Source organism: Sarcophilus harrisii, chromosome 6 (genome assembly GCF_902635505.1).
Source record: "Sarcophilus harrisii chromosome 6, mSarHar1.11, whole genome shotgun sequence".
Lineage (NCBI taxonomy): Eukaryota > Metazoa > Chordata > Mammalia > Dasyuromorphia > Dasyuridae > Sarcophilus > Sarcophilus harrisii.
The window spans coordinates 32,264,986-32,292,626 of record NC_045431.1 but is presented as its reverse complement, the minus strand read 5'-3'; the positions used below and the strand labels follow the sequence as shown (position 1 = coordinate 32,292,626).

At 34.6% G+C, this 27,641-nt stretch overlaps 1 protein-coding gene across 3 annotated transcripts in view; it reads left to right on the top strand.

Annotated features, from left to right (window-relative positions):
- YIPF7 (Yip1 domain family member 7) overlaps positions 1-27,641 on the top strand; it is a 55,202-nt gene that overhangs the window by 6,841 nt on the left and 20,720 nt on the right. For 2 of the 3 annotated variants that reach the window (XM_031943095.1, XM_031943098.1), the window contains exons 1-3: positions 15,879-15,957; positions 17,373-17,486; positions 24,759-24,919. In XM_031943095.1, coding sequence (XP_031798955.1) covers positions 17,374-17,486; positions 24,759-24,919 — 274 coding nt within the window. In that variant the 5' untranslated portion in view covers positions 15,879-15,957; position 17,373. Of the gene's footprint in view, positions 1-15,878; positions 15,958-17,372; positions 17,487-24,758; positions 24,920-27,641 lie in introns of those variants that run through there. The other variant, XM_031943097.1, reaches the window with a different exon arrangement.

Genomic DNA, 27,641 nt, shown 5'->3' with positions numbered 1-27,641 from the left:
GACTTTTATTAAACAACTGAAAAACAGCATTTATGTGTTATAGAAGTGCAGCCTCTTGGGACCATCTATTCCTTCTTTATATTTATTTTTTCTTTGGCAGTAGAGACACTTATTTCTTTATTTCTCTGTTGGTCCCAAAGAAGGAAATACATGCATCTTGAGTAAAGAATGTGAGAAATAAAAACTTTTAAGTTGCATTAGGAACATGAGGGAAATAAACAACTGTCAAAAAAAGGCCTAGAGGCCCCACTAGAAAAATCCCCACAGATTGCAGTAGATTTAAGTTTGCAATAAAACGTGTTCGCAGTAGAAGTTGGTGTTTTTAAGTAGTGCACTGAGAAGCATTGCATCATAGGTAATAGTCACTCCCTGAAGATTTCTGGTGAAGCCACATAGATTCAGGGGAGGTTGTGAATCCTTTCTGGCGTTCTTTTTTAGTGGTTATAGAGACATAAAGTCACAGAGAATGGTCTAAGAGAGACCTCATGGCTCATTCAGCCCTGCTTCAATCAAGATGAGGAAACTAAGACTCAGAGAAGGTGTTTCAGGTTCCAAAAAGAAATAATAAAAAAAAAAAAAAGACTAAGGAATAAAATTTAGGAAAACTGAAGGTTAATGAGAAACTTTGGTCAACTTGAGAGTTATTGCCATGGTGATTGAGAAAAGACTGAGACAAAGCTTGGTGGAGTAGCTGGTTTGAAGAACCCTGGGGGTGAGGGTGGGGGCACATTGAAGGCTGAAGCTACCTTGCCCCTTATGCAGAGCATCTATTATCTCCATCCCTAAGGAGAGAGTCTCACACTAATGGTTTTGGGACTGGGATTACCTTTAGAAAATCTTTGGTAAAGTGTTGGAAAAGGGGGAGACACTTGGACTAGATTACAAAAGGATAAAATTGATTCAATGAATCTCCTTTGGATGCTCTTTAACATCCAGGTTGATGAAATTATAGATCCACTGAGAAGCAAAGTATCATTTTTGATGAGGAAGAGAAAGTTACAGTGGCAATGACTTGGATCTTTAGGAAACTGCTTGAGTTGCTTGGGAAATGTACATCGCCTGCTGTTTGGAAGCTGAAACCTCTGACATGGAATTAGCATCATCAGTACGTAATATGTAGAGTAGTATTTGTGATCATGTAGTTTTCAGTTCAAGAAGCCAAGTGGGGAAGAGGGTAGAGAGTTCGGAAGTTCTCCCTCTGGCACATCCTGGTTGTGGGAGTCTGAGGAAATCCCTTAGCTTCTCATGGCCCCGGGCAATTCTCTGTGACTAGCATTTGCTATGAGACATAAGAGTTTTCTTACCAGGAGTTCCCCCTTCCAAAGAAATCACAGATCTGGTACATAAATTTGAAAAAAAAAATCATTCTTATCACAGTCAAGCCATGTTAGAGGTTGCTTTTGCCTAGATAGCCAATGAGACCATTAGCCTAGTAGAGCAAAGGTCAGAAAGATGATTATCTCCCCAGTGGTATTTAAAGCTAGTTCAAGGTAGGGAATGTTTTTGTGGTTTTACCTTTTTAAAAATCCCCCACTGCTGAAACAATCATTTAATAATGCATGATTGATTAACTGATTTAAAGACATTATTCCACAGATAAATTTTTAAGATTGTAATCTTCTTGAGTTCAGGAACTGTATCTCAGTACCTCATACAGGAGATCATAGATTCATAGCCTTAGTGCTGGAAGGGACTTTGCTGTCTTTAGGTCAGCAACCTCATTTTGTAGATGAGAAAACTGAGGCTGAGAGAGGGGTATAATGATTTGCCTACAGTCACAAAGGTATTAAGCAGAAGAACTAAGATTTGAATCCAGGTCCTCTTGATGAAGTTAGTGCAGTGGTTCTCAAAGTATGGTCTAGAGAATCCTGGGGATGTCTGAAACCCTTTTAGAGGGTCTACAAATTCAAAAATAGTTTTTATTTCCAATATGGTAAATGTCTATAAATATAATCCAGATAAACAAAAACTCTTTGGAGAGAGCCTCAATAATTTTTAATAGGATAAAGATACTGAAAACAAAAGTTTGAGAACCACTGGGTTAGTGGGAGTCAGAGAGTTGTTAACACCCCCTTTTGGTCAATGTAGGTTCTTCATGAAAGAATCCATGAACCCAAAATATTAATTGGCAAAAATGAAAGTTTTTTGTTGGCTAAGAAGCCAGTTTTGCTAAGAGACTGACTTCTATCATGGCAAAGTGCTGTTAGGAAAATGGAGGCTGACACTAAGAAAATGCCTTCTCAGCGGGCAGGGTCCTAGAAGTAGAGCTGTGCCCCCCAAATTGAAGTGAAATGTGTAGAAATTGAAAAATGAGAAAGTTTTTAATTCACGTATTTTATTCATGTCTATCACATGATTTCTTCAGGGTGTATTTTTTCTTCTGATGTAGGTAGACTGGGGACATGCTTCAGTAAATTGAGTTCCTCTGCCCTGAAAAATAAGTCACTACCTAAGCAGTTGTTGTTTGTTTGGGTTGGGTTTGTTGTTGGGTGTCACATCTGACTCTTTGTGACATTTCAAATTAAACTCTGAATATCATACAAAAAAAAAAATACAACCCAAAAACAACCCATAAAAAGTTGTACTGTCAGAGCATTGTCACTGTCATTTATGACAGAACATTGGAAAACCTTTTTCCTTTTTGTAACAGAAAAAAATAGAGAATAATTTCACATCTTTTAAAGATTTAAATTTAAAGGCATTTTACCAGTAAATTGAGTTAGGGTCTTTGCTTGCAGCTCTGTTCTAAACATTTATTATTATTAGAAACATATTTCTTTATTGTGAGACTCTAAGGCAGAAACTTATGCAGTAATTTCTTCCTAATTATCTTTCTGCATGACTGAAATATTTGCAAGAAAATCATACATGCATAAAGAAATAGGGACTCGACTTGCATTGATATTGGAAAATCCCAGGATAGCAAATTCTCTTTACCAATGCAGGACAACATCTTCATTGTAACTTACAATCTTAGAGAATTGCCCAAAGAGCCTAGAGTTTAGGGGCCTAGCCCACTAAACACATATCTGATACGGAGCAGAGGCCGAACACAGGCCAGGTTTTCCTGGCTTCAAAGCTAGATTCATTGCATCACACTGCTTCTATATATACATGCATGCATACATACAAAAGTACATATACATATTGACTTCAACAATCTTTTCTTTTTTATTTTATTTTTTTGTACTTTAATAGTATTTTATTTCCCCCAATTACATATAGTTTTCAACATTAATTTTTGTAAGATTTGGAGTTCCAAATTCTTTCTCCTTCTCACCCTTCCATTTCCCTTCCCCAAGACAGCAAGCAATCTGATATAAGTTAAACACGTGCAATCATTTAAATATATTTCCATATGTCTTCTTGTGAAAAGAGAACAAAAGAAAAAATCCATGAGGAAAAAAAAAATTTTAAAGTAAAAATAGTATTCTTTGATCTGCATTCAGACTCCATGGTTCTTTCTCTGGATGTGGATGGTATTTTCTATTACAGGTCTTTTGGAGTTGTCTATCATAGCTAATGATTGCACAATAATGCTGTTACAATATACAATGTTTTGGTTTGGCTCATTTCAGTCAGTATTGGTTCAAGTAAGTCTTTCAAGTTTTTTTCTCAAATCTACCTTATCATTTTTTATAGCATAATACTATTTTATTATATTCATATGTCACAATTTCAACAAACATTTGTTAAGAATTTACAAGATGTTAGGAACTGTATGAAGAACTGGGCATAGGAAAGCAAAAAACAGCAGTTCTTGTCCTCAATACTTTATAGTCAACAGAAATAGGTGAGATGAATTATTAGGCAGATGTACAGAGTATCAAAGTAAGAGATTAGCAAGAAAAAATATGTGTTTTCTTTGGGGGAAAGGAAGCTTTTTTGACTTTTTTTTTTTAGACTTCCTCTTTGGAATTCTTTAGACAACCATCTGAACCATCTCTTACTACTTTACAGTTAAGTTATATTTTTCTTTTATTTAACTACTTGTTTGCTTTCCCAAAAATGGTATCCTATGCAAGAATCAGCAAGCTTTTTTACTAGACTTGATTCTTAATAATGATTAACTTTTTCTAGTCATCAAATTCACCAATGGGTACTGGTTTGCATACATCTGAGGATATCTAGACGACTGTGATAAATTTGAAGGCAATTCTTAAAAGAGTTTTCTTCCATTGTAAGCGCTGGCAATGTCATTCCAATGATTTTATGGATTCTCAAAGTAACAGATTTGAAGGAAACACTAGTCATTTCCAGAAACTTGAGCACGATTACTTCATATGCTGCTATACCGAAAACCGATTTCTTTACAGTACTTTATGTTACTTCTAGGAAATATTCCTTATGAAAATTAATTATGTACTCCATAATAATAAATGTAAATTGGAATTCTATCATTTCTACTAGAAATAATATTAAATTTATAGGAATATTTGTTATTAAAATGCTTTCTTTACTATGGGCATAAGTTATAGCTCGAATAATCATGACTGAAAAGGAATTGGATAGTTTGTCTTAAAGTCAACCATCAAAATATATAAAGAAGTGATGTGGTGTATAACCTAGAGTCCTGGGCTTGAGTCTGGAATATTTGAGTCACAATTTCTTCTCTGATAGGTATCTATGCATTGCATCACACTGCCTCTATTCATACATGCATACATATGTACATACGTAGATATCCATATTGAATTCAACATAATCAAATCACTTAACATCTGTGTAATCACATCATGTAATCATGTCAGAAATGGATGGGATTCTCTAACCTTATGAAATGATAGAATCTTTATATATCTGACTATGTCAATAAATATTGCTGTGCAGGATAGAATTGTTTTACTGTCAGGTCAAAAGGGGAGGATAAAAAGAATGACCCAACCAAAACTGGAAGAGAATTGCAATAATATTCTTAATGTGTCAATTTGCAAAGATTTTTTCCCATGTTTTAAAAAATTCCTGTCATAGAACTTTTTTCCCTGTTAAAATTTTATTTATAGAAACAGGATTTTATGCCCATTATCAGTCAGATGGCTGTATTAATATTCAGGACAGCACATTTTCAGACTTGTAAAATAGAAACTACCTGGTCTTTAAAGAGATGAACAGGAATGAAACTTATATGGAAGTCACAAAATGGGCATTTAGAGAATACTAACCTAAATGCATTAAAAGAAATTCTGGAAAAATTGGATTATACTTATATTGATTTATAGGTTAATAAAAGTGATAACATAGGTAAAATGGAGTCAATTTTCATAAAATTTCAATAGCAATTGTGTCTAGATTGTCAAGGAGAAATAACTAATTAGAAAACACTAGTCATAAACTATCCATTTGCTTCATAATGGAAGTAAAAATTGTGACATATTTTCCCCTTGGTCCATTGGTAGTGTTTCATCATGAGAACACATACATACACATACATACACAAACACATATACCTCTGCCCCCCATCATTCTCTAGTGAAAGTAAATGTCACCTGCAATTTTCAGATAGACATGGACCTTAACATTAGCTACCTTGGAGAGCTCACAAGAATTTTTTGATCATGGTCATATGTTTGGGGACAAGACATCTATATAATCTTGAGATTTCCAGAATCCTTTCAATGATTAACTGGTATCATCCTGCCATCATAGTATTTGACCATGATGGGAGACCTCAGGGCACTTCTTTTAACTGCTTTGTCTTTTCTGCTGCATTATGTGGCTAACAAGTGCCTTTTTAAAAATACCATGTGATTAAGTAATATTAACAATACATCTCTACATTAGTTTTTACGTCATTGAGAATAACAATTATATATGTATGGACATATATGTATGTTTAACTCTATTCCTATTTTCTTTTATTAAGATGTTTTGGTTTCCTGTCATCTACTTTGTTGTAGAAGAGTTGAGTAAACTCACTCTACATATGCTTTCCCCTACTTTTAGCTGATATCACTGGAGATATTTTGCCTAGAGAAGAAAAGACTTATGGGGAAATACAATAACAATAGCCTTCACTTCTTTGAAGAGCTATTGTGCACATAAAGGATTGTTCTATTTGGCATCACAAAACAGGAATTCTAAACAAGGAATAGAAGTTATGGGAAGGTAGATTTAGGCTCAGAATCAATGAGTAGAGAGTTTTCTATCACTGGAGACCTTTAAGGAGAAGCTATGTGAACACTTATTAAGGATCTTGCACAGGAAGATTCCTATTCAGATATGGTTTAAACGTTGCAATTCTGTAATTCTGTGATTCTTTGAAGGGAAAGGGTTCTAGGAAAACGCAGCTCAGATGTCTCAAATTTATTTTTATGGTGACTTCTAGATAACATTTTCTGGTAGGAGCTGAACACAATAATCAAGGAGGCCAGAGAGTTTTCCATAATAGTTGGTAATTGCATTAGTGAGTTTCTTCAAACATAAAAAAGGCTCAGATGGTATTAAATCCAACAAGTTGGTTATTTTATAGTATACTGCTCACAGCTCTTTTGTTTCTTTTGTTTTCTCCACCACGACTTTGGTCATAGACTTCCTTCCATTTGGAATGCTCAATAATGACTTATTCTCGGTTAATTCATCAGTCTATTATTCATAGACTGGCTCAAGCCCTGGCAGATGGCTCAGTGCTAGTCAAAGGACTCTCCTCATTTTTATGCCATTATTATTAATGAACATCCATGAACCTTAGCAAACAAATAACATAATATAATTCAAAAGCTCTTTTCTAACAGCTCTCTGACATAGGTAGTTCCAACATTCTTCTCCCAATTTTTTGGATGAGAAAGATGAGACTCAGTGGTAAAAAATGCATAAAAGATTGCACTAAGTGGCAAAACCTAGACTCCAACCCAGACCTTCTGCCTTTAAGAATGGTGGATACTCTTTCCCCCTATATTATGTTGCCTCTGCATTAATCATGCTGTTGAGAATTGCACTCATTAAATATTTGTTGAATGGATCAAAGACTTCCCTCCACACTCAATAGGACCCTCTTCTGTGTTCCTTCAGAGATGAATATGCAGTTTGCGCTGTATTCTCCTCCATTTGTCTCTGATTCTGTGTTTTATTTTTACACCGTATGTCTGTTTTTATTTTTTACTTATATTTCATTTCTCTAAGGGGGAATGTACCATGTCTTTTCTGTGTTCTATTCCTCATAGCATTTAAACTGTGTATATAAATAATAGGCCCAATAAATAGCTGTTGGATGAATCTATTCTATGTTCTGAATTCAGCACAAATATTTTTCTGCCTTATTTGTGCTTTTCCTACCTTAGCTTCACCAACACAATTAAAAACCTCATCTGATTTTTTGTTATCCACCTATCTAAAATGAATACCTAATTTAATCCAAGGGCTAATTAACCTTGTATGGCATCTGTGCCCTTTTTCTTTCTTCCCTTGCTCTCCACTCAGCCTTGCCTGCAGTTTCTATATAAGTAGAACATTTTTCATTTTCTAGTCTAGATCATTCAAGTTCATTGATCACAAATGATCACAAATGATGTGACTGAGGAACAACTACTAGAGCTGCAATTCTTACTTATTGAGATATTAAGTTGATGTGGGTAACTACATTGAGAAAGACCAGATTTATTGGGTATTTTCCTTATATATAAATGCTGAAGTTGGGACTTCAAATTGTGAATATTTCCAAATATATCACTCTCTAAATGTGCCATTTTGGATATACTTTATTTCTTGAAATAAGCATTGAGGCTTGCTTGTGGAGACCATCTTTTTAGAGAAGTATTGTCTGAAGATAATGACACATTAGGGTTTGTCTCATAATAATCCTGTGAATTAGGTAATTATCCCACTCCCATTACTACAGGAAGGAACAAGCATTTATGCTAGTAATGTTATAAATAGTATTTCATTTGTTCTTCACAACAACCATAGGAAGTAAATGCTATCTTCATTTTCATTTTACAGTTGAGGAAACTGAGATAGACTGCTACTAAATGACTTGATCTTAGTCAACTCACTGTCTGAGGTCAAATTGAAACTCAGTTCTCCCTAAGTCCAAGCCCAGGGCTTTATCTACTGCTCCAGCTCCCAGGCAGTGGTCTCTGGTACGTGACAGTAATAAAGTAATAGTAAATTAATTATAAATTATAACTTAATTAGTAAATTCATGGTAACAGTACTAGGAACAGCTGATATTTATGTAAAGTTTTAAAATTTACTATACACTTTTATATAGATGATTTCATTTGACCTTCACAATAACTCTGAAACAGATGATATTGCAGATTTGGATCAAAAATGCATGTAGTCTTCCTTTTTTACTTCTTGCTGCTGTTTTCTCATCTGTTGTGGCTTTTGCTTTTTGCACTGATGGCTTCCCCTCTGAACTCACTTTCCCAATTCCAGCACTCACTCGTTTGAGCTTCAAAACAACCCTGGGAGCTAAGTGCAATTTTTTTCCCATTTATAGTTAAAGAAAAAGGTGGACAGAGGCAAAATGACTTGCCCAGCATCACACAACTAATGGGTACTGGAGCCTCAATCAAACATTAATAAAAGGTAAACTGCTCTCTCCAGCATTGCAGAGCTAGCAAGTATCTGAAGGAGAGCCGGAAACCAGTTACCCTCATTCCAATTCTAGTGATCTGCCTGCTCTGACTAGCAGCCTCCCAATGCCAAAGTGAGCATGCTTTTCTAAAACTACTTGGTTTTCTTTATTCCCTATCATCGCTAGTGCGATTGCTTCTAGTTGTGATTCCAGAATCACACATATTATTTTTGTTGTGTAAAAATAATATTTATTCAGATTGAATGAAAATGGGGGTTGCTGTACTTTGCAAAATGGAAAAAATTTTAAAAATTAGAAACATATAAACAAGACTATATTCCTAATGCCAAATATAGAACTCTGCTCTCAGTTTCCTATAGATTCTTTAAGTACCAATTTTCTTGATTGTGCTGATCACAGCTTTGTGAAGTCCAAAAATATAAAACCAAAGACTAAGCACTTTAACCAAATGTCATACGTCAAAGGGGATCATTTAAAGGGGAAAATGGTTGGAATCATCGAATCTACTCATGTCATCATTCTAACCCAAAAGGCATCTGGTAGTGAGTTCTATTTCTATAAGGTTAGCCTTGAAAGCCAAGGCATTTGAGATGGTCTATTGAGAACTATGTAATAAAGATCTTTTATTTAAGAAAATAAACCTGGTGTCAGGAAACCTTACAGATAAGAGAGCAGAGCAAGCATGGAGATTTCACAGTTGGAGACACACCACTGGGAGTGTTAAAAAGGTACGGCATCAACTGCAACCATTTGTGCCGGCTACCCAAAATGTATAAAACACTCTTCTCTTGGCATTCCATCTGTGCTGGTAAGTTCTAGACCTAGACCTTCAAGGTCATTTGGAGGAATAAGTAACTTAAACAGGTTGGGATCTGATTCATGAGGTTGACTTTAATCTGTAATAAGATTTCGAATAGAAATGTTTGGTTTTTATCTGGAATTGAGTAAAGACTGGATTCTTGATTTTCCTGATTGTTTTCTGATTTGTTTCCATATCATAATCCTATTATCCCTTCCACCTCTGTATTCTTTTGACTCACACTTCATCTTTATATGTTCTTTGAAATGGGTTAAGATCTAGATTAGAAATGTTTTATTCTCCCTTTATTTTTTTTCTTGCTGCTGTTTTCTCATTTTTTGGGCTCCCACTATGATTTCACCCTCCCAACACTCATTTCCACAGACTGGCTTTTTCTCCCTTAAGGATTTTAGGGGTAACCTCAAGAGTATGTGGTCTCTGATATTATTGTTCATGATCTGCCATCACTTTGGGCTCTTCCAAAAAAATGACTAACTGATTGGTATCAGGTGATTTATATATGTAAAAAAAAAAAAAAAAAGGCATAGTTAGCACATTAGTTACAGAAACTTCCTCCCAAAATGGATCTGCACTGTCTGCTGTGCAACTCTCAATCCCTCAAGATATTAGGTTCAGAGTTACAACACAGAAATAGTGATCACATGGAGCCAGGGGAGTACTCCCATTCTCCTAGATAGCCCTAAGGACCCTTTTCTCCCTCCCAGCTTTGGTTTTTCCAGTGGATGGATCACTTTCTAGCCTCTCTTGGAGAGCTCTTTTCAGGAGGTGATGTCTTGCCTGACAGAATGGGCAGTTTGGAGCCCACTGCCCCTGGGGCTGCCCCTTCATCGGATTCAGCTACTGCTGCTACTACTGACAACCTCTTAGGTGCTTTGATCATCGAAGGCTTTCTGGCTTCCAAAGTAAACCCAGGTCATTGTCTGGTCCATTCTCTCTCCCCTTACTCTCATTCCCTGAGATCCCAGAATAATTGCCATCATACTGGATATCCTCCCAGCATATGTGATGGCTGGCTGAAGCCCCTTTAGAGCCGTTCTTCCCAAATCAGAGGCCCACAGGGAAGAGACAAGTTTTTAGGGGGGTCAAGGAGGAGCATATGTCTCCTATTAGAAATCTCTTCACCAGTGGTGACCAGAAATGTGCTCACAGAGCCTTGGCCCACTGGACTGCACGCCAGAGGGGATGTCTGTCTTTCCCCATCCCGTGCTTTTCCCATCCTTGCTGCCGCTTCGGCTTCCCTCCTACCTCCCGTGGCTTTCCTCATCCTGGCTGTTCATGGCCCCTGTTCCTATTGTGCTTCTCTCCTTGTACTTCTCTTTCCACTTGTCTTACCGATGCTTTTCTTTTGACTTCTCTTTCCTGTGCTTCCTCCCTCTCCATCCTTTCCTTCTTCTCCACTCTCTTATTGCTACTGTGACTTTGACTTTTCCAGCATTTTCTGTATTTTGAATTTCTCCTTTTTGTTTTGGCTTTGGCCCTAGGACTAAACTTTTTTTTTTCCTTCTTTTCCTCAAATGTTCCCCTTGCTGTGGGTTTGACTTTTGCAAAAATATTTTTAACAGAGGATAGCAAGACGACCCAGGGCTTAGAGATTGGATTTGGAGTCGAGACCCGAGTTCAAGTGGGGCTCAGACACCTACTAGTTGTGTGACCCTGGGAAGGTCTCTTAATTGGTTTTGCTTCTATTTCACCATCTGTAAAATGAGCTGCAGAAGAAATAAGCACCCATTTCCAGTATCTTTGCCAGAGAAAGCTTGAGGTGACAGAGGAAGCGACACTAGAGTTCATGCTTGAAGAAATGAACAAAGTAGGAGAGCTAGGTGATGCAGTAGATAAAGCACCAGCTCTGAAGTCAGGAGGACATGAGTTCAAATTTGGCTTCAGACACTTACCGCTTCTTAGCTATGTGACTTTGAGCAAGTCACTTAACCCTAATTGCCTCAGAAAAAAAAAAAAAAAGCATAAAGGCACCTATGAGAAGGAAGTATATTCCAGGGCAACAGTGAATACAAAGGCTAGGGAGAGAAAGATGGATGCTGAATTCTGAGAATTGCAAAAAGACCAATTTGGTTGGAATGAGAGCGAATGAAAGGGAATAATGTGGGTTGTTCTTGAGAAATCAGGTGTGAACTACTGGAAAGGTGGGTTAAGAGAATTAACTAGTGAAAGGATCTATTGGATGGGGAAGTTTCTTCCTAATAATAACCAAGAACCTCCACCAAGTCAAGAAATGAGAAGCCAATCATTGGTTCTTTTTATAAAAAGACAAGTGCGAGAACCTTCTTTTGAAGACAGGGTTTGCCTGTATTTCAGGATTCCCGGTCTCTAGTTCTGCTTTGCTCTAACTGGCTCTCTGCATTCCTTTTGGCTCCTCAGTGCCTGCCATGGCTCCCCTGAACCTCTCTTCCAAGCATCCTCCTAAATGCATTCAACCCTCTGTTCCACATTCCGGCCTTAGTTCTTCTAGCTTTGTGTTCCATTTTTCTTTGTATTTCCTTGACTGTTTCCTTGGTCCTGTGGCAATGGAGGATACAACTTTATCAAGTTCTTACCTTCCACTCTCTTGTCTTAATAACTTTTTCCTGCAGGAAAAAGTGTTATGCAATGGAAGGCATTTTAGAAGTAGTGAGGTGTGAAAGTACAACATTTACTGCTGTTGTTTGGTCGTATCTGATTCTTCATGACCCCATTTGGGGTTTTCTTGGCAAAGACACTGGAATGGTTGGCCATTTTCTTCTCTAGCTCATTTTACAGATAAGGAAACTGAGGCAAACAAAGGTAGGTGACTAGCCAGGGACATATAGCTAGCAAATGTCAGAGACCAAATATGAACTTGGGTCCTCCTGACTCCAGATGTAACACTCTATCCACTATGCCATCTTGTTGTATAGAAGTACAACAATGGTTCCCAGTCTTTTTGAACACAAGGATCCCTTTTTAATAATAAAAATGTGGACACCTATATGATAATGGTATAATTTTGGTATGTATTAATTGAAAAAATGCACAACAATAATCAATTAGGTGGGCAAGCAAGCAATAAATATTTACTAAGAACCTGATGCAATTCTATAAGGTGACTAAGTGGTACAGGGGATCAAGTATTAGACAAAGAAGAACATAGGTCTTTACCTGTGTTCAAAGCCTGATCCCAGACAAGATATTTGTGCATTCAAACTTATTTTCCTCATCAGTAGAAATGAGGTAATAATAACACTTACCTCTTATGTTTCTTGTGAGGGTCAAATAAGATACAGATGTGAAGAATATGTAAAAATTAAAATTTATATAATATTAACTTCTATATTAAATTAATTTTATTTTGTTAATCACAACAGCATCTCTAAAAAGGTTAAAAATCATAATACATATATGTGGCATTATTACTTTAATCTTGTTAAATTTTTTTTAAAAATATTTTATTTTTTTCCCTGTTATATGTCAAAAATTTTTTTAGCATTAGCATTAGAACTCAAAATCTTGTAAAATCTGTAAAAATGAATGTTAACCTTTTTTTTGACATGCAATGGTGAAAAATAAAATGTATTTTTAAAAAATGTAAATAGATTAGAGTTCCAAATTTTTCTCCCTACCTCCTTACTCTTCTGTCTTCCAAAAATGATAGGCAGTTTGATATAATTTATATATGTGCTATCATGTAAACCATCTTTCCATATTAGTCATAAAGATGACTAATTTGGAAAGAAAAAAACCAGATCAAAAGGGAAAAAAGGCATGAGAAAGAAGAAAATGAGTGAAAAAAGGTACTTCAATCAGCATTCAGAGTCCATCAGTTCTTTATCTGGTTATGGATAGCATTTTCCTTAGTACTTACTTGTCCAAGTTTTCTGTTTTGTTGAGAAGAGCTGAGTCATAGTTGGTCAACACGTAATATTGCTGATTCTGTGTACAATGTTTTCTTGGTTCTGTTCATTTCAATTTGTATCAGTTTGTACAAGTTTTTACAAGTTTTTCTGAAATCTAGCTGTTCATCATTTCTTATTATGTAATATTCATATATTCTATTCATTCATATACCACAAATTGTTCAATCATTCCCCAATTGATGGATATACTCCATTTTCTAATATTTTGTCATAATAGAGGACTGCTATAAATATTTTTGTACATGTACATCCTTTTTTGTTTTTTTTTTTTTTAATGATCTCTTTGGGATATAGATCTAGTAATGGTATTTTTGGATCAAAGGGGATGCACACAAAGTTTGATAGCCATTTCCTCATAGTGCCAAATTGCTCTCAATTCACAACTTTACCAACAATGCATTGGCATCCTAATTTTCCCACATCCTCGCTAACATTTATCATTTTCCTTTTTTCCCCAAATTAACCAAACTGATAAGGTGAAGCAGAATCTCAGAGTTGTTTTAATTTGCATTTCTCTAATCAAAGGTGATTTAAAGTACTTCTTCATATGCTTATAGATAGCTTTGATTTTTTTCATCAGAAACCTACCTGTTCATAGTCTTTGACCATTTATCAATTGGGGATATTAGTTTAATCTAAAGAAGGTTTGTTTATTATATTGACTTATATAGCTTATTCTTTTAAAGTTATGTAAAGATCAACAGGAACTTTGAATATGCATTAATAGAGCCCTTATAGTATTTCTTTAACCTTCCAGGAGTCACAGAGCCACAGACTTAAAAGGTTATTTATTCCAGCTAATCCCTCATTTTGTAAGGAAACTGAACTTTAGAGATCAAATGACTTGAGAGAGTAAATGATTAAATGACATTTGATTTCAATTTCATGTAGCTAGTGAGTGATAGATTACAGTATTCAAATCCAGAAACTCTGACTCAAAATCTTGCCCTATTGCCACTATGCCATATTCCTATCTTTTAGACCCACAAAGGTCATATATTTGTAGGGATTCTGATAAGAACATGAAATTTAAATTTTTTGCACCAAGTGAAAATAATGTTTCCCATTAAAATGTATTCTGAGTCACTCAAAACTTTTACTTTTGGATACTAATTAAAAATCATACTTTAAATCAGATGATCCAAAATGAAATAGCCATTGTTATTAAAATATTAAACTTACTCTCTATCCTTCAATTAAAAATTTAAAAACCCTTAAATTGAAGTATAGATTCATGAAAACACATTCTAATTCACATTTTAATACAATATGCATATATAAGAATAGTTTTAAAACACTTCAGGATATGTATTAATGGTCCATTAATGTTCTTCTCAGGAGATGGAAGTCATTTGGATTCCAACATTTCATAGCTTATGATGCACCTGAGGCTTAGATTAATGTTCCATTATTATATGCCATTTTCTGTCAAGGCAATTCAGCAATTCATTTAATCAGACTCATTGCTCATGAAGAAGGACAAAGTTGGATGACTATAAAATCACCCCAAGCTGCTTGGACAGATGATGACGGGAAATATTCACTATTACTCAGGTTGCACTAAGGACCCTGGGATAGTGATGTCCACTGTGAGTTTCTGTGGGGAGGAGGAAGAAGGATCTGCAGAAGAAAAAGACTACTCTCGATCCAGAACACAGACACAATCTCCTAGAAACGATATATGGGCCGGGAGGGTTTATTGGGCAAATAATTATTATACATATCCATACATGTTGGAAAGTTTTCTGGGTCATTCTTCTAGTAACCTGGAAACATGCCTGACACACAGAGAGAAATCTGTGATTTCATTCGTATGGGGGACTCTGGGGAAGAAACTTTGGCTGATGAAGCTCAGAACCTTCTGGGTACCACAGCCTTGGAGCAGTAGTCTGGAGCACGGGGGGATGAAGTTCATACCTAGGGAAATTTGCCACTGGCCCTCCTGCTGTGAGCCAGCTCTCTTTTCTCTCTGCCATGAAGAAAACTGTTAATGCCTTCCCCATGCCACTGGCTCCTAATAGTTACCAACAAGGGCTTGTTGATTGATTGGTGAATCGCTATAAGGATGGACACACAAATCTCCAGTTCCACTGAAATATTGTATTTGAGTGGAGAAAAGATGAAGAGCACAAGAGTCCTTTGTCTCATGAGGAAAATTTCCCTCTCTTAGGGTACAGCTAAAATAATAATCATATAAATGATGCTTTATATTGCATTTTTTGGTCTTGATATATGCTTTCAAAATCATATTTAAAAACTTCAGTGAGCCTTAAGTTTCAGTATTCTAGCCACATTGAAATCTTGGGACATCTATTGCTTTTCACTATTTAATTAAACAATTTGAACTCACTGAACAATCTGAATAATCTTATGCAAGTTGAAATGGATAGAAATTAAGAATCACTTGATCACCTTGTTTACACCTAAAAAACCAAGTCAATTTCGGAATTTAATAGGAAATGGGATGAAAATAATTGGCTTTTGTGACTCACCTTTTTCAAAAGAATACTTGTGCACTATATAAAGTGTAGTTACAGCCTGGTCATGTTGCTAGTTGGCTTCTAACTTTCTTTTTTTGGCATGGAAGTGCCAAGTGACAGAATTAGAAAGTTATAAATAGTCCTAGATCCCCTCCCTGCCCTGCGGGACTTTTTTGCTCCTCAGGTTAGTTATATCTACTGGAAGATTTTTCGATCCCAAGTAATACTCAGGTATGTGCTTGATAATCTAGCAAGTAGATTTAAACATAAATGACGTCTATATCAGTAACTATGGTCTGCAAAAGTTTGCATATTCTAAAAAACTTCTTGACTTCTTTAATGAAATCAATTCCCATGCTTTATAGGAAGGCACTTCTGTGCCTTTGAAAGCTAATGTTATTAAATTTTAAGTTTCCTAAATCACAAACTGTTAAAAGATTTATCACTCTGTTGGTCCTAATTTTTAGTTTACATAATTCATAACTACTTTTATACACATTACTAATGAAAAATCTTGATTTGCTAAAATTAACACACATAAATCTGCTTCACCTAATTTTGAAAAATCTTTTTCCCCCCTCTAAGCTAAATAAAATTGATATATAGGACAATTGTTACTTTGAATGTAGCTGATTAATGAAGTAGTTGATTTTCAAGATTGAGGTAGTTTCTGCAATATAATTTGAAATTTGTTAAATGCAGTGCTATGTAGATGACTGTAATTACATGAATTACTCTTAGTGATTTTTAAAATGATTATCTCAGGTTTTTAAAAGAAATCAATTAAAAAAAACATAGATATTAGTGTAGTTTGTTCTAAATTGTAATTAGTTGAGTTTTCCTCATGATCTAGGAGGGTAGAAATATTATACACCAGTGTGTAGATGGAAACAAACCAACCCCATTCCTTTCCTCTTCCATTTTGGATGATGAGCTAACATTGTCCCATTTTTAAGCACAATGTTAACAATCCCAGAACTTCAGGAGACAATACAGTTTTACCACCTTATTTCCAAGAGGTCTTGGGAAAATGGGCATTAGAGAGAATCTGAAGGGATGCAGTGTGCTAATAGAATTGTTTTCCATGTCTATAGGACTGGTTTAAGGTAGAGGGGTGGAGGTAGCTACTTAACCACTTAAAGGATACACTTTCTAGAGTTTAAAGCCCTGTAACTTAAAAAAAAAAAAAAAAAAAAAAAGGCAACTTATCTTTTTGCTAATTTCCTAACATTTCTTTATGAGAATACAAAAACAAAATTTTATAAAGACAAAATTTAAAAGATAAATATCTTCTACAAGAGGTAATACATTTCACATTAAGGTATAGATTAATATTTTCTGGAAGCAGATTTTGATAAAGTTGAGACAACATAACACTGGGAAAATGGGATGGGTAAATTGGACAAGGAGTGGAGGAAAGGAAGGCTGGGAATCTGAAATATATTTTCACCTTCTTTTATAAGACTGACATCTTACAAATGACATGTGAATGTACTTTTCTAATATCCCTTCCAAAATACTTAAATTTTTAAAAGCTAGCCAGTTGTGCTACCTAAAATTCTTTTTTCCCCCAAAACAAGACCAAATTTTCCTCATCCTTACTTTTCACTATTAATAAAATGCTTTTTGGGTGGGTATTTTTTCAGAATGTCAACTATGGGAGAATTGGACTCAGACTTTTACCAGTCTAATTATACTATTGATAATCAAGACCAAGACTATAATGCTGCTGCATATGGAAATCCATATGGACTCAGAGAGTAAGTATATTATATATGTATCAATCTCTTATGAAAGAGTTCACATTTTGATATTGTAATGGTATCTAGTCTTGATAAAAACATAAGAACTGATATTAATCTGTAGACCTGGAAGAAATTTTAGAGAAATTCTAATCTGAGGGTTCTTAACCCGAGGTCTATTACATTTTTTAAAAATTGATAAAGTGATAATTTATACTAATACAGTTGGTTTCCTTTGTAATCCTCTGTATTTTATTGCATGCATTTAAGATATTATTCTGAGAAATTACCAGATTTCCAAAAGGGCCTATGATATAGAAAAGCTTAATGATCTCATTTTAGAGATCATGAAACAGAAGCAAAGACTTGGGATGCAAGCCCCAGTCCTTCTAGGCCTAATTTCTCTGAGGATTTCCAATAGATGGCATTGCCCTACTTCTCATAAGTACAGGGCCCCAAAATAAATATATTCTTTGGTCTCAGGGTCCCTTTAAACTCTTAAAAATTATTGAGGATCACAAAGAACTTTTGTTTAAATGGGTTAAATCTATTAATATTTACTATATTAGAAATTAAAATAGATAAATGTTAAAATATTTAACTTGACATAATAATATACCTTTTAGGTGTTAATATAGGATATAATTTTTTATGATAGGTAACTTTTCCAAACAAAAATTTTAATGAGAAGAGTGACATTGTTTTATACAATTTCACAAATTTCTTTTATGTATGACTTAATAGAAGACAGATTGTCGTTCTGCTTCTGAATTTATTCTGTGTGATACATTATTTTGGTTGAAGTATGAAGAAAATCTGATCTCACAAAGATATGTAGTTGAAAAAGGAAGAAGTATTTTAATAGGTAAATATCACCTTAGTAATATTATGAAAATAGTTTGTGCTTCACAGACCCTCTGAAAGTGGGGGACTTCCAGAAATAAATACCATGTAGAGAAATTGTTTTCAGTAACAATTCTCTAGTGATTCTTAAATATCCCTTTCTGGCCTGTCAGTCCACACCACTTAAATGTCTGCACCTTACTTCCCTTATACAATTTCATTTGAGAACAAAGTATTAAAGAATCAGGCAGTGGGACCTTAGGCATTTTGGAAGCAGGTTTTATTTTGCGATGTTTCATTTTCGCAGCTCCTCCATATCCAAGAAGATATCTATCCAAAATGGCTTTAGAAATATAGCATACTATAACTTCAAAGTGGCTTTAATTAAATGAAAAATTAGATGCATCATCATCATCATCATCATAAACTGATATTTATAGAGTACTTTAAAGTATATATTTTATGAACATTTCTCATTTAAGACTCACAGTACCTCTTTTTTTTGGTCATCTTAATAAATGCAAAAAAAGACAAATATGAGATTATACATCAATATCTCTTCCAGAGGATTAAGAAGAACAAAGAATTTGAAACGAGCTTTGGATTTAAATCTACCTAATTTTTATGCTTTATAAATTCCTGTATAAAAATAGGAATGGGAAAAGTCATAAAAATATAATGGAAAACATGATTTACAATTAAGAAATAAGAAAAGTCAGTGTTTTGTAGATTATACTGGTCTGACATTTATATGCTCTAGGATGCTATCAAAAAAAAAGTTTAGGATGTGAACATTAACAAAATAATATATCAAAAATGAAATTGCTTATATTTTTATTTATAAAATCAGTTGCTTACTGGAGTAGGAGTCATTTCAGAAACAGTTGTTTTTTTTTGTGGAGCCAACTCACAAATTTGAAACAAAGAACATCACTTGCAACAATACAGTTGAGATGTGAGATTCTACTGAATCAACTACAGCTTGACTTATTTAAACCATTCTTGAGGCCATTAAATATGAAGTGGGTAAAAAACTCAAGTGAACAGAGACTGCCTTAATTTCTGAAGGAATTTTAAGTGTTATCAATTAGTCACTAAAATGAGGAGACAAAAAGAAACTAGAAACAACCTCAGCTAGCATATGCTCAATCTTTTTGCCAGTATCTTAAGAGAAATATATCATTCAAGGTCAACACCCTTTTGTAAAATCTAATGAAAGATAGAGGTAGAAGATTGTAAGTGGCATCGTCAATAAAAAAGTAAGAAGCAGGCAAGAAGAAAAAAGTTTGTGTAAATCTTGATCAGAGATTCACATAAATGAGATTATTTTGAGAATTTTTAGATACGAAATGGCAGAGAACAAGGAATGCAAAAAGAAATTCTTTTTTAATCTACTATCACTGAGATGATGAGATATGACTCTAAATGAAAATGTCTTTCAAGTACTTAGAAAATGGGGGTTTCAAAATTTGAAGCCTTTGGGGGTCAATTCTTAAGCTATTGAAAGGAAGGAAAATATCAAATACGTAGAGGGGAAAAAAAACAAGCATTTTCATCTCTATAAAATCCTTAAAATGCATACTATATCCCTAATGTAGAGGCAAAAAAGGAACAGATAAAGTTTCATAAATCTGCATTAGAAAAGATTTTTACAGTCATACATTTGAAAGGTATAGAACTACCTATTCATTTTTTCTGTAAAAGTTTTCTGTAAATTTTTCTGTAAAAATTCTTAGAAGTATTGATTGAATCCAAATATATAATTTGATATTCAAATATTATTCTTAGTCTAAATGGATAGCAGATTCTGCAGTTAAATCAAATTTCTTTTTCCTTTCTATAAACAAAAGGTTTTTTTCTTTGTTTTCTTATGATGGATGAATAATCCTTTTATATTCCAACTGAAATAGCTTGAGAAATTATACTTTTCTTTTAGTCACTTAGACATTTCTCTCTATCAAGGAAGCTTTGGAGTATGATGCCAATCTTTGTGGGTGAATTGAATTTGACGTTTCTCCCTGGAGGTGTCTGGTGAAGTGGAGTAATTTTTAGTCTATCTCTTGACAAACTACTTCTGGGAAATGTTCTTGAGTGGTTAACTGAAAAATGATTCCCAGAATACTTCTTTAGTTGAATTTTTCAGATAATCTCATGACTCAAATCACCTGACTCCTTTCTTCTGGTTCTATAATCTTGTCTCATTTTCAAGCCTTTTGCTAATTGTTGTCCTTTGATCATGTTTAGTGGTAATTCTGCTCCTTCTGAAAATTTTCAGGTAATTTATTTCAATTGATTCAATTCCTTTCTCTTTCTTCAAATATCTCACTACTTTTCTCTTGCATTGATGCCTTTTTTTAAAAACCAATTTCTCTTTCCATTTTTTTTTTCTGGTGAAGAGTGCACATTACAAATGCCAGATACTTTTTTTAGTGACATCAGAGCCTCATTAATTTTCATTAAAAGGTTTATAATCCAAATTGATGTGTCTTGTGCTAGATTTTAGTTTCTTGGACCATTAATCCATAATATTTATTTGTTGTTTTTGAAGGTTCCCCCTCACCTCCAATTGCATTTTTACTTCCTGGTCTTTTTCTTATCAGAGCCTAACCTATTATGATGTTTTATTGGTTGTACCCTTGCCTTTCCCACCTCCATATTTATTTGTTTTATTTGGGATCAGATTATTTCTTTCTTCCATAACCTCTCAATTCTTAACCACTTTGTCAGAATTCTGGGTGTATACTTAAGTAGAAGAAACTTTTTTAGAAGGCCACAGTAATCACTGTTCTTTTTAATACCAAGAAATATTCTGACCTAAAAAAGTATATATATATATATATATATTTCATATATGTATACAATATGCACATATATATATTATTAATATATTGAGAAAATCTACATATAGACCTAGGTTTATTAATATAATAAAACAAATGAATATATCATCTATGAATTTTTCTTTTCACTTTTAGGAGCTCACTGATAGTCATGTTAATAGGCGCCAGAGTGAGGTCTTGATTAGTTCTAGATATTAGAGGATTTTTCCACTCTCATTTTTTCTTTTACATACAAGAGATGTTTACCACTAGAATCTCCAAATTTCATCAGAATTGAAATCCTCCAAAGGCTGGTGTAGGAACTTTAATCCTTCTCATTATTTCATTGAAATTATCCTTTGCCTTCCTTTCAAGTCTTTGTTCTGACCATTCCTAAAGAATTTTCACTTTTTAATAAAAAAAAGTCTAAATGAAATAAAGAGCCTCACCAGATAATTTTCTTTTTTTTTATATAAAAGCCTTTTATTTATAAAATATATGCATGAGTAATTTTTACAACATTGACCCTTGTTAAACCTTCTGTTCCAAATTTTTCCCTCCTTCCCACCACCCCCTTCCCTAGATGGCAGGTAGTCCAATACATGCTAAATATGTTAAAATATATGTTGAATCCAATATATGTATATATATTTATACAGTTATTTTGCTTCACAAGAAAAATTGGATCTAGAAAGAAAAAAAACCTGAGAAAACAAAATGCAAGCAGACATCAACAGAAAGTGTGAAAATGCTATGTTGTAGTCCACACTCAGTTCCCACAGTTCTCTCTTTGGGTATAGACAGCTCTCTTCATCACAAGGTTATTGGAACTGGTTTGAATCATCTCATTGTTGAAGAGGGCCACGTCCATCAGAATTGATCATCATATAGTATTGTTGTTGAAGTGTATGATGATCTCTTGGTTCTGCTCATTTCACCCAGCATCAGTTCATATCTCTCCAGACCTCTCTGAAATCATCCTGCTGGTCATTTCTTACCGAACAATAATATTCCATACTGTTCATATACCACAATTTATTCAGCCATTCTCCCACTGATGGGCATCCTCTCAGTTTCCAGTTTCTAGCCACAAAGAGGGCTGCCACAAACATTTTTGCACATGTGGACCAGACAATTTTTTAATACTTCTTTACTATCCTACTTATAGTAATGAACTGAGGACAGTGAAATGTAAATACAAGTTATTAAGGTAGCAAGAACGCCAAAAAACCATGTTTTACTTATATAATTTGTAAAAAAAAATTTTTTTTCTTTCACATTAACACATGGCTTTCATCAAATGATATAACCTTTTTTTAACTTAATTTCCTCACATAAAACGAAAATATTTTTCACTTAGTTGCTAGTGAATTGTTGAATAATTAGGGTTTTTTTTGTGGGGGGTGAGGTGGGGAGGATTAGAGGGGTAGAAATATGCTTTAAAGTACTTGGGACATATATAACTTTATCCCATTATGTAGAGGTAGCATCATGTAATGATGGATAGTCAGTAAGATATGAGTCGCAATATTTACTTTGGCAATATTAGTTATGGGAAGGCTCTTAACTCCTCAGGGTCCTTGGCAACTCAGTAAAGTTCTACATTACAGAGGTGCAGACTGGCATTTGTGGAAGAACTTTCCACAGTGGGAGTTCTCAAAACAAGGAAATCACAAGTGTGAATTCAATTTTTCTTTAAGAAAGAAAATGTAAGAAAGTACAAATTTAGGTTCAGCCTAAATTGTGTGGAAGAGAATCACTCATTTGCAAAATGAATATTTAAGAAAACTAGAGAAATTAAAGACTAAGACATTTTTCATAAGTGAAATGCGTTGTCCAGATATTAATGAGCAATAGTAAGTGTAGACACTTTTCTGTCCAACTCCTCATGATTAGAGACCATGAATTAAGTTTTCTTTTTCTTGGTAAAGCTGTTTTTTTTTTTTTGTTGTTGTTGTTTGTTTGTTTGTTTTTGTTTTTGCTGAGACAACTGGGGACTTACCCAGAATCACACAGCTAGGAAGTATTAAGTGTCTGATGCCGAACTTGAACTAGGGTTCTCCTGATTTTAGGGCCTATGCTCTATCCGCTGTGCCATCTAGAAACCTGGTTTCTTTATCCAGTTTCTAGCACAATGTAACTCATTTAGTATGTGTTCAATAAAGAGAAGGGAAAAAATATTCCTTAAATGCTTACTTTGTTGAAAGCATTGTGCTAAATGCTTTCAGTCAGCCAATTATCAATTATGTGAAGAACCTATTACAAATAAGATACCATATGTAATGCTTTGGGGACTGCAAAGAAGTATTAATATGCCAGTGTTATTTATTATTTGAATAGCTAAATTATTTTCTCATCTTTTAGTAACAAAAGTTTGCTCTATCAGATATGAATAATGAATAATATCTATCAGATAATGAATAAACAAGCTAAGGGAAATTTTCCTCTCCAGCCTCATTTATTTAGCAAGCATTTACTTAGTGTGTACCAGGGACAAGGCACTCTACTGGACATTGAAAAGAATAACACTGAATGGAGCAAAAGACATAATTTCTTCTGCAATTCTATGGATGTCTGAATCTGAATTCAGATGCTTGGGAATACATATATCAAACTTAAAATCTATGACTTAGCTAAAATATCTGTTAGTTAAGCTATGGATTTTAAGTTTGATTTAAGTATTTGTAAAAATAATTTATAAACATTCTCCTAAACCCTGACCCACTCCTCAAAACAAATAGATTAAATAAATAAATAGATATAGACTGCCTCTCCCTAGATGAAATAGTTTACCAAAATCCCCAAACCTGTCTCTTGTTCTGCTTCCTTTCTCCTTCCCATTTCCATCTTTGCTGACTTTTAATTGCTCCCCCAGTCTTTTCATAAGATTGTTGGTTATCCATTTCCATCCTTCACACAGACATGAATCAAGCTACACAGAGGGTGAGGATAGAACAGATCTCATTTGGACAAAGGGAATCTTTAGACTTGCAAGTGGTTTGAAAACATATTGTGACAACTTTCCAGCTTGATATTCCGAATGATTCTGCCAACCATTGCCTTCTCTGGGCTGGGGCTGAAGAGACTGCTGTGTCACCTGTGTGCAGGGGTTCTATCTGAAGTAAGCAGCATAATTTTGAAACTGAATTTTGATTTTTCACAAGACCCTGAAGCACCCCGACTTCAGGCCCTCCCTCTGATCCATGTTGTCTGTGCCATTCTGGGCAAGTCCCTTGAGCCTCTCAGCACTCCAGACAATGCTCCCAGTTGTAGAGAAGCTTATATCCTATATAGGAGAAGCAGTTTCTTCTACATCTATGAAATCACATATTGAGCACCTATTTCTATTCTTCTTGGTAGGAGCAATGCTGCTATCATCATCAACAACTTAGCTTTGTGATCTTTACAGCCTTATAAAAACCTTTACTCAAAAGAACCAGCTTGTTCCTTGCTGAAGATAAACTTTAAATATATTATTTGTATAATTAGATACCTATGAGAACCAAATAACATCCAGGAAAAAATGGTGAATCTGGCAAAGAAAAAAAAAAAGTACCTTTTTTTCCCCTTTGCTTTCTCATTGTAATAATCTCGCAGCTGATTTAATAGCAATATTTTTTCATTCCAGACAGCATTCAATGGAGCCCCACCCTGCAGCTTTTATTCCTCCAGAGATGAGCGCATCTTCAGGTTACACAGGACAATATTTTCAGCCAACATATGATTCCAGTTATTATTCACAATCGGCTTATGTGGACACTTTTGGAGAAGAGCCTCCTTTGCTAGAAGATAAGTTAAGCAAATGTTATTAAATATATTTTGCATTTTAGGAACAATGGAAATAATCAGCATTTAATGAGTACCCTCAGGATGCTCCGTCCTGAGCTTTATATGTGATGCTTCTATTGAGAAGGGCCTACACATTTTATTGAAATCAGCAGCAACTAGACGAATGTCTTCCTGGGGAATGTGACTGGCACATATTCAGATGATAATTCTAAATGACGGTTATTCATTCAAATCAGAAAAAAAGAAGGTGTTATTAATCATTTCTCTTCTTTCCACCTCTGGGCTCTCTCCTGTATCAAATAATTGAATTTTCAGTTTCTCAGCTAGCATTTATGAAGCAACTGCTATGTGCTAAGTCATGGAACATGTACACATGAAAGGGAACATTTTAAAGTTGAAAAAAGTCTCCTTAAGTTAATGGAAGGTTTGTTTCAGAACAATATATTTTGTCAACTAGGACTACCTAGTCTCTGAGAATCTTGGGACTTTAGAAATTACTAGTCCAGTCACTTTGTTAAAACATGAATCCTCACTATGACACCTCATGCTCAGCTTTGTGTGAGTGTGTTTCATGTTGTATCATAGGGAAGAGGTTTCCTGTTATTTTCCTGTCATGGAGATACCTTTCCCCTCTTTTCAGAGATCTAAAGTCACCTTTAATGGCTGGTGGGGGTGAGCATCAAGACTAATGGTCCTAAGAAAAATTCATTCTTAGGAAATTTTGGACCTTGAACAGGAAATGTCTTAAGTTCTCAGGGTTTTCTTGTGCTCTTTACTATCTTCTTTATTTTACTACTTTTACTGAGGATTACAGAACCTGGGCAGCTAAGAAATATGAAAAACATCAACTCTGTGGATAAGAGAGAGAGGCTACTACGGTTCAGTTCGTGGAATTATATCATTTTTATGTCAATGATTTCTGATGTCAGTAGGAATAGGGAAAAACAAAACAAAATACAATATGCCAGGAAAAAAAGGTGATGGAGAAAACATTTTGCTTTATTATGGTTGTATCCTCTCATTCATTCTCAGACTTAGCCCATCTATTTTTAATGGAGAAATTTCATAGTTAATTCATCTTTGTTTGACCCTTAAAAAACAAGAAGGGTATATGTACTTTTAAGATCCTTTCAGTGCCCATGTTTAAGTCCTAGAGAGGGAAGTGAGTGAGATGGATGAATAAGAATGAGTAGGATTGTGGCTGTGGGTTCTTGACAGATGGCTGAGTGTGGGATGGTAGAAGAGCAAGACAGAGACTAAGATACCAGGTTTGAAACAGCAACATCTTTGTCTATCCACCTCTCCTTACTTCTTCCCCATACTCATCACCTGTCTCCTTCCTCTCTTATCTGTAAGATTTCCATTCTCAAAATTATGCTTGACCACTTATTAGATTTCTGAAACTAAAACTATTTAAAATATCATTGATTTGTTTCTCAAGGATCTCCAACCCATCCCTGAAAAGATTCCTGTCCTTCAACATGGCCAACAAACGATCCTCTATTTGGAAGAGCAGGGCACCCGCCTTCACTTTTGGTTAGAGTGATCATTAGGAAGCATTTCTTACATTTAGCCTACCACACTTAGCACAGAGCTGGGCACATAATAGACTTCTGTTGTCATAGTTGAGGGATCTCAGTCATGCTCTTAATTTACTCTTTACAAACACTTGTTACCAGATGGTACAATGGACAAAGTTCAGATCCAGTCTCAGGCACTTACTGGCTGGTGACTTTGGGCCTGTCACTTCTTTGTGTCTATTTCAGTCTCCCAAATTGTAAAATAATAATAATAATAATAATAATAGCACTTACCTTCTGGGGTCTACGATAAAATTTGTAAAGAGCTTAGCATGGTGACTGGCATGAGAGACACTTTATAAGTGTTATTATTATCATTACTACCTTCACACATAATAAACTTGCAGATTACAACCCTCAGATCTCTTTCAGAATTCCTGGTTCATGTGAACGAAGACTTCTTCCATCTTTGACTGGTAAAGCTGATTTTTTAAAAATCCAAGTATTAGATAACATTTATCTTTAACATGATAGCTATCCCTCTTATCAATCTTCAAATTTGATAAGCAGATAATCCAATTGACAATACCAAACAACATAAGACCAGTCACTAAGCCTCTTCAACTGGAGGCTCCTCCTAGACTATCTATAGGGTTTTTCTTAAGTTTTTTTTTTTTTCATTAAGCCTGCATCGCCTCACATTTTCCACAAGAAAGATTAGTTCAAGAATTCTCCATCCAAGTTATGATGAAGGCAGAGTTGCAATCATACCTCTCATTCTGAACAATATCTCTCCGTTTGATACAACTACAAACTGTACTATCAGTTTTGACTGCCACAGTAATGTCTCATTTTGAAATTACCTCTTACTTAAACCCATAAGCTTTTTATTACAATAACTAGTCTAGTCATGTCTTTTCCATCTATAAAGAGCAGAATTTGTACCATTGCAATTTCTAACTCCTTTGAGATTTTGTATTTTCTCATATGAATTTTTTATACAACTAAGGAGTTTGAGGTAATACAAGATCTATGTGTACATTATATCATCAAAGAAAAGGTTAATAAACTTCTATTGGCTTAAGCATTAAGTATACACATTTAATATATTTTGTGATTAGATTTTTTTAGGGGAAGTATGACAAAAATAAATGACATGTATATATTTACAATGTCTCCATTCATCTAAACATGTTATTGGC